The sequence below is a fragment of the Ceratotherium simum genome, chromosome 4, assembly GCF_057802395.1.
Source record: "Ceratotherium simum simum isolate JZ-2026a chromosome 4, ASM5780239v1, whole genome shotgun sequence".
Classification (NCBI taxonomy): Eukaryota; Metazoa; Chordata; class Mammalia; order Perissodactyla; family Rhinocerotidae; genus Ceratotherium; species Ceratotherium simum.
Window position 1 is genome coordinate 10068243 of NC_141903.1, and position 18934 is coordinate 10087176.

Consider the following 18934-nt stretch of genomic DNA (forward strand, 5'->3'; position numbering starts at 1 on the left):
ACCTGGGCTCTAAGTAGAAGCCGTGAGCAGATTCTTCTGTGGGGAAGCAGAAGCCGTATGCAAGAGACGTCAGCTGCTGTGAGTCGGAAGAAGCTGGCAGAAAGAGGAGCCAAAGCCAGGGCTGGTATCCTGAACACCGCTCCTCCGGAAGCCTCACTGCAGCTGCCGGACCCGGTCCCCTGCTTCCTACTTCTCTTCGTGTGGCAGAACCAATCCTGGTTACTGCAGGTAACCACGAGGCCCTGTGCTTTGTCTCCCGAGTAAGCCTAACGCACCACATGCACTAGTCCTCGGACTGGATGCCGGCGTGGGAAGCACACAGACTCCTGCAGGTGCTGCAGCAACTCTGCTCGGGTCAAATCCCCACTCGGCCACTCTCCCGTGCTGTGGCCTGGAGCTGGTCGCTTGACCGCTGGGAATCTCAACTGCCCCGTCTGTAAAATGAGCTGGTGTGAGGGCTAGACGAGATGCAGCACATGAAGCTGATGCAGCACACAGGAGTCTCAATAAACGCCATTTGTCGTTGGTGTCATTATCCTTAACTGCCCAGGCACCTGTGGCTCTGGGGCAGGAGGAGCTAAGGCTGAAAATACTCTGATGTGACAACCAGCCCAGGGCCACAGGTTGTATGACGTGAATAAAAGAGGGAATGGGAGGTGGACATACCCTTTCTGGGGAGAATGCCCAAGGCAGGGGAGGGCCTCTCTGAATCCCATCCCCCTCCCTGTTGTGGCTCCTGCAATGTAGTTGATTCTCCTGGCCAAATCCTGAAGACGGACATACAAAAGCTGGCCAGGAGAAGGGAGGTCTTACTCCTCCCCTTGAGGCACTGAGAAATCCACTCTCCCAGAGCCTTTAAGCTGCTTCCCTCGCGAGACACAGAGGCTCTATGCACCGAGAGGTTCGAGGGAATCAGCAGCTGCCAGCTCAGGGTCATGGCACAGCCGACCCCGAGTGCCCCCGACACTTCTGTGTAATTTGAGATTCCAGTTAGGGATGCAGTAGGCTCCCGGAATCTAGAATCCTGCGGCCAGCTGGACGTCAGAATTAGGTGTGCTGTGCTGGCTAAAGAATCCATGGAGAGGTCTCCTTCTGGGCCATATGGATTGGAGGAGGTGGGGTCTACAAAAGGGACAGGCACGACAAGTTACTGTAGGTGGGAGGATGGGGAAGTGGTGTCGATGACTCATCCCTACACTGCCGGAGCCCCCGAAGGATGGCTGAGCACTGCCCTACTCAACTCCCTTGGGTCAACTACTGTGACCCACTATGTCCTTTTATGTGCCTGAGACAATGTCAGACCTTGAAAGGTGTCACTGATAAAGGCAGACAAGGTCCGACCCAGATTTGCCTCTTCCATGAAATATTTTGGGTATTCCCAGACCATAGGTACATGAAAATAAAAACAATAGCTAACACTTATGAAATGCTTGCTGTGCACCAAATAACTGTTCTAACTACTTTATACGTATTGATTAATTTCATTTTGATCCTCACAAAAATCCCTTGTGATAGGTACTATTATTAGCCCCATTTTACAGTGAGAAAAACTGAGTCCAGAGTGGTTAAGTAACTTTGCCCAAGGTCACATAACTATTAAATGGTAGAGGCAGGATTTGAACCCAAGCAGTCATAAATCCTAACTTCTTTGGGCTCCCTCTGTGCTCTGAAATCACTACAGTGACTGCAGCACTGCAGGGCCATATTTACCGCCTCACAACTAGACTGTAAGCCCCCTGCCTTCTGTGACCACAGCATAAATGGGCCTGTCCCTAGAGCCCTGAATGCCAGGACACTCAATAAATATGTATTGGTTGATTGCATTTAGAGAAGCTTGAGGGATGTGTATAAATCCCCAAGCCCTCTCAAAATGTTGGCTTTCCAGATCGAGGTGCAGATGGAAGAGGGGAAATGAGGTTCCTTGGCATAATTTTGTTAATTTACGATATTGTAAAGAACTTGTTCATTTAAAAATTAACCACATCATGTAAATCAGATCTTACTGAACACTGCATCTTACAAAAAGGAAAATGCTCTAACAGGAAGTATTTCTTGCAGGAGACACAACACTGCATCTGCATACACAAACAGTACACAGTGGAGGAGACACTTGCATCTGGAAAACTCCATTCCCTCCTCCAACAAACAGATAAACAAATAATATGTGGCTAACACATACATACATAAATCATAAGTGATAACAGATAAATTATAAAAACATAAATTAGTATATAAATAATAAGAAAGAAAGAAGGAAGATAGTTGTGATGTATAGACTAACCAACATACGAAGTTTGCCTTGGCCACATGAATGAATGGAGCTGAGGCTGCATATTTTTAGAGAAGAGAAGATGGTGTTCTGGGGAATAGTGATCTGGGCTGAACTATGGTGTATGTTCTGTTTTCCCGATTTATGCTGCAATCTTTCACTAACTAGCTGCATGATCTTAGGCAAGTTACCTTTTGGGCCTCTTTCAGTTATCTGAGCCAATAAATAAGCAGTTTGCACATCCTTACAATGAACTTAATAATACAACCTCACTGTTTTATAGGATGAAGGAGTACAGATTAAGACCCTGGGCTCTGATTACATGGCTTCTCCGTTTCTTATTAGCAACGCAACATTGAGTAAGTTGCTCATCTATTCTGTGCCTCAGTTTCCTCATATATAAAATGTGGATTATAATAGTTCTCCATCATAACGTTGTAAAGATTAAATGAACTAATACACGGGAAGTATTTACAACACTGTTGGATGTAAGTGCTTACTACATGTTAGCTATCATAACATCACAGTAAATGCAAAAACAATGCGAAAGTGTCAAGTGCTCCATAAACGTAAGGGATCCTTGTGGCCTGAAGCTGAAGGAAATCTAAGCTGTGTGCCTACAAGGAGAAAAATGGCCATCTTTCCTGGTTGACATTAGGCACATGCTTCTCTGGTCCAAGGTGAGTCTGTTGTCTGCATCTGGAGATGGCAAGGCTGCCACTCAGTGAGATCTTCCTGGGGACAAGCACTGTGCTGAGGAGTAACTCATCCTATCATCACAAAAAACACCATCAAATGGACACTATCATCATCCTCATTTTACAGATCAGGAAACTGAGATTCCGAGAGATTAAATGATGTCTTAAGAAAGAGAAGGTGACAGAACCAAGAAGTCTGCAACCTACGCTGTTTCTAAGTTTTTTGTTTTTTTTTAATGTAGAGACTTAAGTACTCAGCTGATCCTTAAGAGATACAAATGTTTCTATTTAGGAGACAATTTCACTTTCTTAGGTCCCTTAGAAAATTTTATTCTAATTTTATAGGTAGAAAGAAACAAGGATTATTGTATCTTCTCTAGAGGCCTGTCCCCAAAAAAGACTAATGTCCACAGCTAGCTGGGATTTCAGGAGGGGCTATTCCTGCAAAGTACCTCCTCGTGTTTCGTCCAGAATGACTGGAGGCAGCTCAGAAGGAGAAGCTGGGCTAGTCAGGGCTCCAGAACTCTCTGGGCTCCCATCCCCCTCACCCTGTATCAGTGGTGGATGTCTGTGCATTTATTTGCCTATGCATCATCCTTTCCTCCTTCTGCTAATAACTCCTAGATTTGCCTTTCGAGAGCTACTCCCCCTGCCCCCCCCTTTGCTCCTGGGCTTTGTGGTACGGATAGATCTACCCACAGCATCCCAGGTCCAAAATTGGGTCATATGACCCAAGTCTGATGAAACAGCATATTTCCTTCTCCTAGCCACAGAGGTTTATGAATGGGCATAGAGCTCAAGCCAAACCTTTGAGGATTAGCCTGGGAACTTTTGCTGCACCTATTGAAGAAGAGGCTTTTTCTTTCTATTGTGGTTGTTAGTCCAATGAGGCATATACCTGGAACTTCTAGAGCCCATTTTTCCCAGCAGAAAGAGAGCACCTGCCTAAGAATGAAGTAAACAGGGAAAGGAGCAGAGGTAGAGACACAGATTCCCTACAACAACTTTTGAGCACCCAGATACCTCCATGCCTGAAGTCATAACTCTGGGCTCTTTCAGTTGTTTGAGCCAAAAAATTCTCTTTCTGTTTAGACAAATTTGAATTGAATTTCTTTAAAAACCCTAATCAATAAGTATCCATTATTTACACAGATTTCATTATACATATTTATGAATGTAAGGCTCTGTGCTAGGAGCTGGAAACACAGAGATAAACTGGACATAAGTGTTTGCCCTCAAGAAGCCCATTCTCTAGTGGTAGAAACAGTAATATGAAGAGATAATTACAGTACAGAAGGATAAGTGCTACAATATGGGAACGTGTGGAAACACAGAGGAGGGAACACATTCTCCTACTATGAGGGAATCTTGGAAGGATCCACAAAGGAGAGATCACATGGTCTAGAATTTGAAGGATGCTTTCATGTTGAGTTTGGTCTAGAAGTGAGGAAAGCCACAGTTTATGTCACTTCATTGGATAGGAATTGAGAAACAGGTTCTGAGAGAGACTTGGGTAAGCCATGGAATATGAGAGACTTTGAAAGCCAGAGGAATGGAGAAAGTGAATATTAGAAAATATTGCTGAGTGTTATAATTTGAATTTCATTTTGATGAAATAACATTATTTGAGAGAAAGCATTAAAGACTGAAATTGTTTATAATTACCTCTCTCTAATGCCATGCTGGGCCACGTGGAATCTGAGCTATACTTGGGTTACATTGGTATTCTATGTGATGTCAATAGGTATTATACATACACACAGAGACACACATATATGCACACTAAATGATTCCAGGGGCAAAAAAGTCTGTGAAATGCTGTATCCTAAATCCTCCTTTCAGAGAATTCCAATTGCACATTAAAGGCTCTGAGAAGTCCTGCAGCACAGAAATCTGTTCAAAGTTGTTTAATCCAATGCTTCCTAAACTTATTTTACTGTATGTCACAGAATATATTTTATTATTTTGAATAAATTTTAAAATAATATAATTTTAATAAGGCTGACCTTTAGCTCTCCTGTCTCGAGAGTTTAGGGAAGACTTCACAGACAAAGTAGCATATTTTAACTGGTACTTGAAGAATGTGGGAGAAGGTGGGGAGTAGCCATATAAAAAGTATATTAAAAGGCATGAGAAGTAAAAAATTAATAAAAAGAAGGTTCAAGATTGGTGAGGAGTTCCCTGGGGTTTAAAAGTAGAAAGAAAGGATCTGTTCCACTTCAGTTTGTTTTCACCAGGGAGAAACTACCCCCACCTTATCTCCATCAGTACTCTTTAAAGTGACTGCTGGGGTGACATGGCTGTTAGGCAGTAGATGGCAGCTCACCTGTTCTGGACCATACTCATGGCCATCCAGTCTACAGGATACACATTTTTCCCAATGAGGTCCTTGAACATGATGAATGTCTCCATCAGGAAGTCCTGAAATAGTAAAGCAAAACACACTTGCCATCTTGTTTTATAGGGACTGACTGGAACTGCCCAGATCTTGTTGGCTGTTTAAATTTTTTCTTTATTACAGTCATGTACTGCATAACAATGTTTCAGTCAAGAACAGACTGCATATAAGATGGTGGTCCCATAACATTAGTACCTATAGCCTACATACGTAGTAGGCTATACCATCTAGGTTTGTGTAAATACACTCTATGATGTTCGCATAACAACAGAATCGCCTAACGATGCATTTCTCAGAATGTATCCCTGTCATTAAGCAGTGCACGACTATATTTTTTGGAAGGGCAGAAAAAGAAGGGGCACAGCCTTTCATTAAGTAAATCCAATGAAACCAATAGCAGTGGATTTTTAAATGAAAGCTTAAAGTTGGTTACCAGGAGACTGTTTCACAAACACAAGTGGAACGTGAATATGGAATGCAAAAACACTCAAAATAAAGCACTATTAATTCTGTCTTTGGGCGTAAAGAAGTAAATGCATTCCTTGATGTGGCAATTTTATAATCATCTTCTCCCAAATATGTATTTGAGAAGGAAATAATCTACACTATATGAAAGCATCTCAGGTCATTGAGCAAACAAACTATTATTAAAATGAACATCTAATTAGCAGTACTGTAAACACAGCTAATTCATATGTCACAGCCATGTGCGTAGGCCGATTAGAGGAAATACAACAGGAATTCTTTTCCTCTCCTTTGAAGAGGTTCAAAGTGGACCTCAACACACCCCATCCAATTTTTCAGTGGGCCAAACTTGTTCTCCATCTTTGGAGAACACAAATTCAAGACAAATCCAGATAGCAAAGACCAGAACCACTGGCACTGGGACCCTTCAGAGTTGGAGGAAATGAAGGCATATTGCCTATACGCTTTAGGTAAAATTTAAAATCCATAGGAAACCTGTTCAGAGCTCTTTCCTTAGCCAGTGGCTTTCAAATTATTTTAACAGCAGAATTATTTGTTCAAAGAAGTTCTTACCTGGAATCTAATATATAAAATAGATAAAAGTAGAATAGCTGCGGTTGAACTGTGTGTGTATGTGTGTGTGTGCATGCTTATGGTAGAGGATAGTGAGGCTGGGAGGAATATAATTTGAAAATCACTGCTTTAAGCTAAATTGCAAAATTCTAGAAATGACATTGGTTCCTTTCCAGCAATCTTTACTTCTAGGGAAAATTACTTTAAGTCCCAGTTTCTGCATCAGCAGAATGGAGATAGCATCTATCTCGAAGGGTCACTGTGAGCATTAAGTACACACTGTCTATAAGACGCCTAGCACAGAGCCTGGCCCATTATCAGTGCTCATTAAGTGCTCGATGATGATGATGGTATTATTATTCATCCCTGATGTCACCTGGGGAAGTGTGGCTACTATCATAGGCACGTTCCCTTCCTATGGGAATGGAGAAGCCCTCTGGCTCATGGATGGAACACTTGGCTTCTGAATGAGAAGATGTAGCACAGTGTGAGGGTTAGAGTAGATGTTCAAATCCTACCTCTGCCACATACTAGCCATGTGGCCTGAGCAAGCAGATTGTAGACTTGCAAAATGTGACTACTAACACCTATGTTATACTGTTATGAGGATTATTTAAGAAAGTGTATGTTCAGCAAATAAGAATTCCCTTTCCTACCTTCCTTCCCACCTATCCTTCCATTGAGGATCAAAAGTTAGGAATCCAGTCTTTTTATTTCCATGTCTCATGACATAGAGAACTTGATGGGGGAAAATCCTGGGTTATTGAGCTTTCTTTTTGTTTTAATTTTTGTATATCCAGAAAGAGGTTCCATTTCTTGCCAATCTTACTCCAATGAGGAGACTGTCTCACTGCTGAATGGATGAAGGGACATTGACTTTCTAATGATTCTCTTTTTATGGACCATTCTCTGAAGTTGGTCCAGTTCTGATTCCCTTGGTACCTCCAAGGAGAGTTGAAAGTAAGCCCCTGGCAGGAGAACTCCTGAATCTGGCAGTAGAAGGGGACAATGACAAAGGCGAGCATGCTGAGGACAAAGGGACTGCTATGTCCCTGGGACAGGCCCGGCTGGCCTCTGTGTTGATGAAGTCATCCGTGGCAGAGGTGTGGGCCCACAGGTCACAGGCCACAGGCAGACAGTCCTGTAGCAAATGAGTCCCAAGAGGCTAGAAGAAAAAAGAGGCTCAGAGGCCAGGTTCCTCTTTCCGTTTGTTACCATAACATAACAACAGCTATCTTTTACTGGGCACTTAATATGTGAGAGCTACTGTGCTCTCATTTAACCCCTTCACAACCCTGTGACATAAATGATATTATCCCTACCTTACAGATGGGGAATTGAGGCTTAAGAGAGGTTAACATGCCCATGGTCACACAGCCAGCCAGTGACAAACCCTGGATTCAAATTCAAGACTGTGTGACTCTAACATTCATGCTCTTAAGCCCCAAAATGTCCATCATTCATCAACACATATTTGTTAACCCATATCTAGACTAGACATTCAGATCTTATCTCTGATATGGACTGAAGACATGTTCCAGAAGATATATACAAACCTGACTGGGAATGAGAAATAGGGAATCACACGATCATGTCTCTAAACTTAGACACACACATCCTCAAGGTCTGTGGGGAGACTTCATGCCCTCAACTCTTGAGAATCAAGAGTATGATATGTCTCCCCTACACTGCGCCCCCACCCCCAACATCCTACAGACTCACCACAAGTTCGGAGCTGGTCTGGAAGGTCTCGATATAGAAAGAATAGTGCTGGTCACCCATCTGGTTTAAGATGGCTGTCATACATGCCACAAAGTGACTCTGCAAGAAATAAAGAAAAACGTCATGAAATAGTGGAGAGGAGAGACCATGAGATTCACCTTCTCCATTTCCTTGACTTCAGACTGGAAAACACTCCAACCATCCCAGGCAAGGGATGGAGAATCTGTCTTGACCAGATCAGCAGGTGAAACTTCCCCATGAGGAAATGGCTCATTCATGGGATCATTCTTCCAAAAAGCATTTACTGAACACCTATTATGTGCCTGGGACTCTAGTAGGAGCTCCAGATATAGAAAATAGGGTCCGATCCATTACCTTTCCAACTGCTCGTACATTGGGAAAAGGGCACTGTGTTGGTGTCAGGAGATCCAGCCTATATCAAGATCCTGGAGACAGTTTGATTTTCTGATAAATAACTTTACCTGTTTAAGACCTAATTGTTTAATCTGTGAAGTGGGACAATAATCCATCTGTATCGACTACCCCCAGAGGTGTATCAAAAGGATCAGATGGTTCCTATAGTGCCTCGAATGTACTGAAGTTCTCTGCAGAAGGATCAGTTGTTGGACCACCATGACTCAGCCAGCGAGAAGCCAGCAGCTACCAGGGACCAGCACTTAAGGGCTGTGGAGGATGAAAGAAATGAGAAGAGGTGGTTCTTGCTCTGCAGGAGTTCGTGATCCAGTTGGGAAAGCAAGATTAACATCCATGAGGGAAAAAGTAGAAGACCCTTGATCTGCAAAGCAGACCAAGTGCCAGAGGGATTCAGACAGGAGCAAAACCAATGCAAGGACTTGGAAAGGAGGTAGGTCTGGAAGGATCCCTGGGATCAGAGGAGCGAGAACCACATCCTTTCATGTACTATAATACATCACTATACCCTTTTCTCCTTTTTCCCTCCCATATTTTATGAGTCTGTATCAGGGTGCGTTTTCTGTTTGGGCTAGAGCCTGCAAGCAGCATTTAGGGAGATCTACTCTGGAAACCTGGTAAAGGAAAATCCACCACGGGGGAGAAGCCACTCGAGATTGTCTCCTGCAAGATTCCACTGGGGCTGCCATCTTAGCCAAAGGAAGTCTCACCAGGCTTAGTCAAGGGCAGGCTTGTGGGAGATGGCCCGCTTGTGTGATGCAGGCATCTCCAGGGACCCCCACTGCTAAAGGGAGTCAGACATAATGCACACCAGAGAGGTTGGCCTGGAAGTATTATGTTTGAACCAAGAAAATGGGTTTGGTATCACAAACAACTGTCTTCGTTAAAAACAAAAAAACAAAAAAAAAACTTCTTCCTTTGTTAACAAAGTATAACAAATATGAAGGAAAAAATATCCTCCCAGATTATAGGTTTCCAGTTTAGTTACAGTGGTGGAGGAACAGCCTTGGTGTGACCAGGAGGCTCCTTCCACATTCCTCCACAGGAAGTCTTTTGGGTAATTGGATGTTCCTCAAGTCCACATTCCCAAAAATAACTCCCAAAGATACAGATTCTCATTACCTTCTAGGTTCTTTCCAATTAGGAGGTTAGGGAGAGTAAGCTTTCCCAGTCAGCAAGACCAGCTATGGAATTTGTGGGGCTCAGAATGAAATGAAAATGAAGAGTCCTTGTTAAAAATTATTCAGAATTTCAAGACAGCCATGGGGGTCTTCTGAGCACCAGGTCAGGTCACACGTCCAGGAAGCCAGCCCTGCCTATCAGTGACCACCATACTCACACACCAGAAATGTTTAGAAAACATGCAAAACTGGCAGAGAGTGCAAAGCTGGGACTCGCAGGAGAACACCAATGACACTTTTAACAGGGACCTGGAGCCTCTACCCTGGGGTGAACCACCTTGGCCATCCAGGGAGTCAAATCCCCTCACCCCTCAGGCCCCCAGGAGGTGGTGGTGAGTTTGTGAAATTATCCATGCCTTTCGAACCCGACAGAACACCACCATCACTACTATCTTAACCAGGTCCCACTGAAACCAAGAAACAAGCCTTACTATTGTTTATCCCTCTGGCCAGGCTGGATGCAAGAAAGGAGAGATCTTAGAGTCTGAGAGGTGTTTGTGTGCATGTGTGTGTGTGTGTGTGTGTGTGTGAGAGCACGCATGCATGTGTTTCCTCTACTCCCTCCGTCCCTTTTTGGAGGAGCTTCCTCACAGAATTCAGCCCGTGGCCACTAGAGGTCTTTTCTTTTCACACGGAAGCCGCTGTGCAGTTTGTTCGGCTTTTCATTTATTCCTACGTGAGCAGACCCACTACACTTCTTGCATATAAACAGTGAAAATTACAATGTAAAGGACTTATTATTCCTTCTTTCGGAGTAATGCTGCTGCTGGCCAAAGTCTGGGTCCTTTTGCAAGGAAAGGAGGACGTCTCTGCAGGTGATCACACTGCTTCAAGGTAAGAGATTGGGGCAGGTTTATTTTTTGTGATGGATGATCCTCTAAGAAAAAATGCTATTGTCTCTTGGACACTAGTTTACTTTTAAAGCTTTGGCTTAAATGAGTCCTGGGATTGTGAGCTTGTGTGTGTGTGTGTGTGTGTGTGTATGTGGTGGAAAATCCACCGTTGTCAGAACTGCAGGCTGCCCCAAATGCATAGATAGGGAATGCTTGTTATTTCCAATGGCTTGATTTGAATTTGAAGAGTGAAAAAAAAGCAGAAAACAAACCTCAGAGCTCAAGTTGCCTGGAATTACCTTGAAAAGGCTGCATTATCTTAAGCCTTGTTTAGAGAAACTTCCAGGCTTAATTTTAAAAGGAAATAAAAGGGGGAGGGGGTCCTAGTCCCCGTCTAGAGAGAGTAACCATCTTATGAAACAAAGCATCATCGTTTTAGAAGGATTTGTTCAGGGCGTACCGTTCACCGAGCCATCAAAATTACTTTGACGAGCTTGTGCATTTCTTCGTTCTAACCACCACATAGAACACCCAGCCGAGTGCCTTTCGGTGCAGTCTGTAGTGCGATGTGACTGAAGTTTGGACAAGTTACCTCCATTTGGCTGTTAATGAAAAATGATGGTGTTTGACTTCTGACTGAAAGCACCCTTTTCTTTCTACTCTGCTGTCTGGCCCACATTAGTATCAGGTCTGTCAGAAATCACACCCGTGTGACTGATTGATTTGTGACATGGCATGAGAAACCAGCAGCAGGTTCGTATTCAGAAAAGGCTCCTCTCTGTCATTTAAATTAAAAAACAAAACAGAAAAACCTCTTTGTCACGCAATGATAGAATGACAGGATAACAGGCATCTCTGACGTTTACCCCCTTTAGAGTAGGATCCTCAACATGGCAATCCACCTCTTTGCTTCCTGCCCCCTTCTCTTTTTACAAGTTCGAGACCTTAATCCTACATGGACCATGTTTTAAATGATTAGAAAGAGATATAGGGATCGGGGGTGGGGTGATGATCAGACTGCATTTGCCCGAGCAACTGAGATACTCCTAATGCTGACATCCCTCAAACTTTACAGTGTAGGAGACCAAACTCCCAGGCCAGTCGGCAACAAGGAAAAGCCTGAATACTGCATGGGGGCCAGCGCCGGGGAGGGATGCCCTGCAGTCCAGGCCAGTGAGAGCCCCCTCTTCCCATCCCTGGCAGAAAGTCTATATGTCGACATATATTTATTACCCAGGCATGGGGCAGCCACTCGTCCATCCGCAAGCAGCACGCCAGGTGCCTGGTTGGGAAATTGCTTCTTAAAACAGAATACCAGGGGCACCTGCATATTAAATTCTGGAGTGAAATTGTATCTGAGACGCTGGCACAAACCAGGCAGAGTCACCTCGGCTCCATTCGGAGTGGTTTAAAATGTAGCTAATGAATCACAGCATGAAGAGACAAGGTTTGAAACTAGGTCAAACGTGTAAAAATAAGTGCAATCATCACAGGCACTTGGCTGACGAGGGGCTACTTAACACCTTGAGTGGCGGGGCTTATTTGCCGTATAGAACCCTCTTCCGTGGTCCCCGACAACCAACCCTCTTAATTAATTCAGCCCATCGTTATGAAGGGAGGTCTTGCAAACCTGGAAGAGAGCTGAATCTCCAAAGGAAAAGAGTCAGAGTCTCTTCACCATGTGATGGTAACAGAGAAAAACAGAAACCCAATATTGTGAGATTAATATTAATTAGCTGGGATACTAGGTGCTTTCAATCAGGAGAGTAGCCCTCCCTTTGCATAAAAAAATCATCATCGTCATCACCATCATCATCATCACATTGATAAGGCCAATAGTTTTGGTGCACAACATGCAACTTACACATATCTATTTAACCACCTCTACTGCAAACACACCTCCACACACAGTCAGGACCCCTGCAGTGCTGAGCGACCCAGGAAGAGGCTGTCAGTGTGCCCTGCCTTGAAGAACAAACAAAACGGGGAGAGGCGTATGGTTGCTGCGGATGTGTCCCCCACTCACCTGAGATTAGTGGGAGTGATGAGATCGCAGAGGGAGGGTAACAGCCAACTTCAAGAGCTTGCTACCTAAATGCCAACATTACTATGAGATACCAGCTGGTGACACGTTGCTATAGGAACTTCAAATAACGTGCACGACCAAAATAAAATAAAATATAGAAAGCGCCAAGGAGAGGAGATGGGGAAAGTTTGCATGCCAAGGGAGGCTTTTAGGGAGATGAAAAGTTCCGTCTATTGGGCCATCTATTTCCTTTGGAAACCAAGAGCAGCCAAACGCCACTCTCAGGTTGCTTCTCCATTCACCTCAGTGTCTGCCGTGCAGTTATATAACAGATTTTATTGTTGATGGAATTGGCGCTGTTAGGTGAATCCAGGACCGGAGGTGGGAGTCTATGGTGTCAGGAAAAACAGGGACCCTAAAACCCCTTCATCTTAGAGCTTTGCAGGCAGCTCAGAGCTGTAGTTTGCAACACTCTTTGGGTAAATCAGTGTGCACGTTCTGTCTTAGCAACCATCAAGTTCTGGGCACCGTGCTTGGTGCCAGGGTACAGCAATGAGCAAGATGGATAAGGTTGTGCTCCAAAGAACTTACACCTGGTTCTGTCAGGATGGAGAGCCTCAAAGTGGGGGCCTGGGAGCCAGATAGCTTGAGTTCAAATCTCAGCTCTACCTCTGACTAGTCGTGTCACCTTGGGTAGGGTCTTGTGCCTCACTGTTCTCATCTGTAAAAGGGGATAGAAATATTCTGTACTTGATAAAGTTTTGATAAGGATTAAATGAATTTGTGTAAAGCAATTAGAACATAGAAAGCCCTCAGTAATTATCAGCTATTACTATCATTGTTGTTGTCGATGACTCTGGTCCAAAGAAACTATGCAGATTAGCTCATTGAAATTCCTGACCTGGGCAGAGGCAATGCTGTCTCCACCTACCCGTGACTGTCTGTGGACACATCAGGTGCTCCCAGTCACAGCTTGGGACAAACAGTTGAGTGCCCTTTGACTCTGAACACGCCTTTGGTTAACAACATGCCCAAAATGCAGCTGTTTAGTAAATCAAGTGTTTACCTCTTGGAGCAGATCATGCTGGGAGGTTTCTTTTATTTGGGGACAGTTGCTGGCAGGTAGGAAGAATGACAACAGTACCCAAAGTGTTCAAAAGCGTGAAATATAACTGTCTTCATTGAAAACTTAGCTCCCCAGCTGTTTGACTTCAGGAGGGACCTGTCTTTGTGTGCAGTGACATTCTTTGGTTACCCAGGGAGCCTGCCGTGTGATAGGTGACACCAAGTCACCTTCCTGGGGAAGCTTCTTGATGGGCACAGATCGCAGGGTTCTGTGTAGCCTTCTCTATGTCACAGGCATAACATCACAGGAAAACAGAAACGTGCCACTTGGATGCTGTGTACTCTGGACACACCCTGACACGTTCTGTCTGTACAACATGGCAACTCTCGTGGAGTTTGCCATGTGCAGCCCTGTCTGGCGCTGTGGGCATTAATGATGGATCAGCTCGCTAGCTTCACTAGGGCTGGAGCTGCAGGCATGGAGTCTCCTCAGAGCTATCCTCAATGACAAGGAGCAGGAGGGGAGGGGTGACAAGGCTGCTTTGAATCAAGGATAGAAGAGGAGCCTGAATTGGTCACATACTCTTCCTTTCAAACTAACACTTTCTGACCCTGGTTGGAGTCTGTGCATGTGGCTCTGTAGTGTGGGGTCACTGTAAGTCTTCCAAAGAATACAGTGGGATGTTTAATCACAAGGGGAGGTGGAAGGCAAGCAAATTCCATTCATTCATTCCTTGTGCTCAGGACTCTACGTTCATCATCTCACGAAGCATCTCAACAACCTCCTGAGGTGAGCTTTATGCCCATTTTACAGATGAGGAAAGTGAGATGCATGGAGGTCAAGCAGCTTGCCTAGACAGACATTTATTATATGATGGGATAGTAATTAAAATCTAGGTCTTTCTGACTTTAAAACCTGTGTTCTTTTCATAAATCCATGAGGTCTCCCATGTCCCCATTGTCAGCTCCACCTGGGCAGAGATTTTTGTCCATTCATTCATTGTTACATCGCCAGATTCTGGAATTGGACTTGCACATAGTATGAGCTCAATAAATATTTGTTATATGAGAGACTGAATTTACTACAGTATTCTCCATCTCTAAAAGAATGTTACAGGGACCACCCCCTGTTCACAAATTCTGAAAAGTTAGGGTTGTGTGTAGACAACCTTTGCCTTAGGAGAGACCAGAAATGAAAGAAGTTTTGTTCTACTTCTGAGCATACTCCATCTCAAATGATATTTAATCAAAGCAGAGCGAGATCATTTTTTCACACATTCCTTAATTTAACAAATATTTCTTGAGTACCCACTATGTTCCAGACATGGTTCTAGATGCTGGGGATAGAGTCATGCACGAGAGTAACAAGAGATTTGTTCTTAAGGAGCTCGCATCCCCATTGGGTTAGAGGCCCAGGGATGGGGAAACACACCATAAGCAAGTGAATACATAAGTAAGATCATTTTAGGCAGTGATATCAGCTACTAATGAAATATTACAAAGCAACAAGATAGAGATGGAGTAGGAAGGGACCTATTTTCAATAGGAGACATAAAGGTGGCCTCTTAGAGAGCTGACATTTGAGTGGAGATCTGAATGATGAGAGTCAGTCATGCAAAAATATGGCAGAATAGCATTTGGGAGCAACTGAACAGCAGGTGCAAAGGCTCTGAGGTAGGATGTGCTTGGAGTGCTGGAGGATCCAAAAGACCAGCAGCACAGTTGGACAGTACGAATGAGGGAAGGCGCAGCAAAAGATGACATCAGAGAGATAGGCCGGGGCCAGACCCTGTGGGCCCTTGGGGGTCAGGGGCGAGCGGCTGGATTTTCTTCCCAGGACAGAGGGAGGCCATTGATTTGGGTTTTAAGAAGTTTGCTCCGGCTGCTGTGTGTTTCAAGAACTCCTCTTTAAAGCGGTGGTTTGCATGTCTTACCACACAAGCCCAGCTCCAAGACACTATACTGGAGTTGTTCCCAATGTTGTGGGTCCCTGAAAAGCACACATTATGTTTTCAATGTTGACTCTTCCTCATTCGTGGTGGTGTCACCACTCCTCAGCAAATGTTTCTCACTAGATTATTTTATAGCAGAGTCTGGCCCTCCTTTGCCAGATGTGGATGTGGACTCTAGTTTTACGTGGATCCCATTTGTCTTCAAGTTCAGCAGGCTTGTCTCCCTGTCACTCAGAGCTGAATGAAGGGGAGCCTGCTCCGGTGGCTCCCAGTCTCTGATTAAAGCCATTTGAGTCTGTGGGACCTGAGAAGCCTGCTTGCCAGGAGAGGGGCTATCATTCAAGACTCCCCAGTTTTAACTGAACAGAAGATGATTTTTCTAAATGTTTCTAATTACATCCGTGGAGGTGTGGGTGGGGAAGTTCACAAATGTGATTGCTAAAAGAACAATTTCAGAAACAAGGATTTATTCTCGGCACATCCACCAATGATGGTCTTCCAAGCTTTGCACTGATTGCCTTAGGAAAGGTTGTGCGGAAAAGTCTGTTTCGAGTCCTGGACAATATGGTACTGTCCTCAGCTCACATCTCCCTGAGAAAAATCAAAGCCAGGAGCATCACTAGGATGTGGCTCTGGGTGATTATCCTAAGCAGCCCCTGACCTTCTCCTGCAAACATCTGTACCAAGGTTATATATGACACAAAGGTCAACCTTCAACAGGAAAGGGTGTCCCAAAAGGATGTTATGTCTCAGGCAGGAGGCACTGTGTGCTGCAGGATAACAATAGTAACTACCATCTAAAGGGCTAAGCATGTGTTGGGCAGTGTGCTAAGCCCTCTATTTATCCATCAGTAAGGACTTCTTACAGGGTCGTGGCAAAGGAAGAAGCAGAAGCTAATATTAGTTGGACATCTATGTCTCAGACACTGTGCTACAAAGTATGCTGATGATCCAACAGCCACCAGTGTTGAGCAGTTACTATGGGCCGAGCACTGCATATGCTTTATCTCATTTAAGCCTCCAACATTCAGTCTATGTTGGTAAAACCATGTGTACTTTACAGATGAGGAAACCAAGGAGCATGAGGTGACATGACTTGCCTACATCAGCTTGACTCTAGAACGCTTTTGTTTTCTTTAGAAAAAAGAAAAAACCTTATTGTTTTGTAAACATGATATAATCTTATTAACGTGAAAATTAAGCAATACCTCAAAGTACAATGAAAAGGAAAAGTGCATAATATTTCACCTCGCCATGCCCCCTGCCTAACTAACTTTGAATATTAAGAAACATTCTAGACATCTCTTGTGCCTAATATAGAGACGGAAAGATGGACGTAGAGATGGATGGATAGATGAATAGATGGATGGATGGACGGATGGATGAATGGATGGATGGATGGAGCTAGCTCAGCAAATGATGTAGGCAGACAGACAAGTTGATAAGATAGACACACAGCTACGTAAACAAGACCCACCCTCTCAATGGCTATGCGTCATGGCTTATGAGTCTCCCATGATTTTAGGCTCAAATGAGGATAACCCGTCCATTTTCTGCATTGCTTGGGGCTTTGAAGGCCAGCAAGGGTTCAGTGTGGGATGCCAACGCCACAAACTAGAAAATATATCTGGTTTCCCATAAAAGCAGCTTTTCTGGAAGGCACTGAACAGGGGATCCTAAGTCCTGGTATCAAATCCCAGCTCTCTGACATGCTTTGGAACTTTGGACAGTTGCTCTACCTCTCTGAGCCTCAGTTCTCTTCCCTCTGATACAGGGGATAACAGTGCTGACTACAGGACTGCTGTGAGGACGGAGTAGAAGGCAGGTACAGAGGGTCCCGTGTAGAGCCTGGCACACCAGAAACACTCAAGAGGCCCTCTTGCAACGCTCAGCCTCAGCCCCCTTCCCGGCTCACCCAAAACAGTTTGTTGAGCAGCCGGGAAGTGTGGAGTTAGCTTTCGGTTGCCTCGTGGAGGATGATTTAAACCTCCCTGCGGACCTGGAGAGCTGCATTGCGGATAGTGATTTACACACTCTCTCCCTGCCCTTGGTGTCCCTTTACAGAGCCATCGCGGTAAAAGGAGTGGGGGCAGGCAGGCAAATAGGTTCCCAGACAACCACGCAGCCAAGCAAGAGAGTTTTCAGGAAGGAGGATGACTTTGTGGATAAAAGGATTTCTTTAGTTTACCATTTGTGTTTCCTTCATGAAGAATGAAGAAGAGTGAAGGAAGTCTCTCACATCATGTTTGAAACTTCAGGCCCAACTTTTCAACCAGACCTCTCCTAGTACCTCCCCTACATCCCCCAAATAGATCTGGTTGTCCCTGCTGCAAGCAATCTGCTAGTCCCAGCACACTCAGGTGCCAGGGTCTGATAACAGCTTATGGGTGTGTGTGCAGGTGGCCTCTTTTCAAGCTCCCTGAATTGCTCAACTCAGCAGTGCTTAACCAAAGCAATGACACATGGATGATATAACTCTCAATCCACATTAGGGGAGGGTTTCCCCCTTCCCAGACAACTCTTCACTCCTCACTTCCAATTAATCAATCAATTAGAAATATTTGCTCAGCACCTATTATGTGCAAGGAGCCATATCAGGTATGATCAGGACTCACACCCTGAAGGTCTCAGACTAACAGGGCAGATTATCTATATCATCTATCTATCTATCTATCTATCCATCCATCCATGTATCTATCATCTATCTAATACAGTGTTCTCAACTGGGGACAATTTTGTCCCTTAGAGGACATTTAACAATGTCTGGAAACATTTTAGTCTGTCACAATTGGGGAAGGGGTGGGGTTGCCACTGACATCTATCGGGTAAAGGCTAGGGATGCTGCTAAACATCCTACAATACACAGGTCAGCCCCCACAACAAATAATGATCCAGCCCAAAGCGCTGCTAGTGCTGAAGCTGAGAAACTCTGCTCTGTAGAGAGATGTACATTACGATGCTGAATGACAGGTGCACAATGAGTGCTGTGGGTAGAGTTTTCTCCAGGCTTTTAAGAAGTAGAATGACCTCTGCGGGTAGGGATGTTCAGGGAAAATTTCACAGAACATATGAGATTTGAGGAACTACAAGATTGAAAGAGATTAAGCCAACAATGGGGAAGGACATCTTAGATCTATAAGAGAAAATACATTTCATTTTATAATTTGATTGATTGGTAGTAACTGCCTAAAGAGCTGTGTGGGAAACGATTCTAAGGCCAAGTCCTAGCTCAGCAGGAAAGAGAGTGGCGATTGATTAGTGATGTCTACCATAGGCAAGGGAGGGGGAGGGATAGTACATATGCTGAGAAATTGCTGTCC

At 44.4% G+C, this 18934-nt stretch overlaps 1 protein-coding gene across 1 annotated transcript in view; it reads right to left on the bottom strand.

Moving 5' to 3' along the window:
- The window catches only part of DOCK2 (dedicator of cytokinesis 2), a 401533-nt gene that overhangs the window by 85098 nt on the left and 297501 nt on the right, over positions 1-18934 (bottom strand). Inside the window, exons 28-29 of the mRNA XM_004428542.3 lie at positions 8126-8224; positions 5294-5388 (exon numbers count right to left, since the gene is read on the bottom strand). Of these exons, the coding sequence (XP_004428599.1) occupies positions 5294-5388; positions 8126-8224 (194 nt within the window). The remainder of the gene's footprint in view (positions 1-5293; positions 5389-8125; positions 8225-18934) is intronic.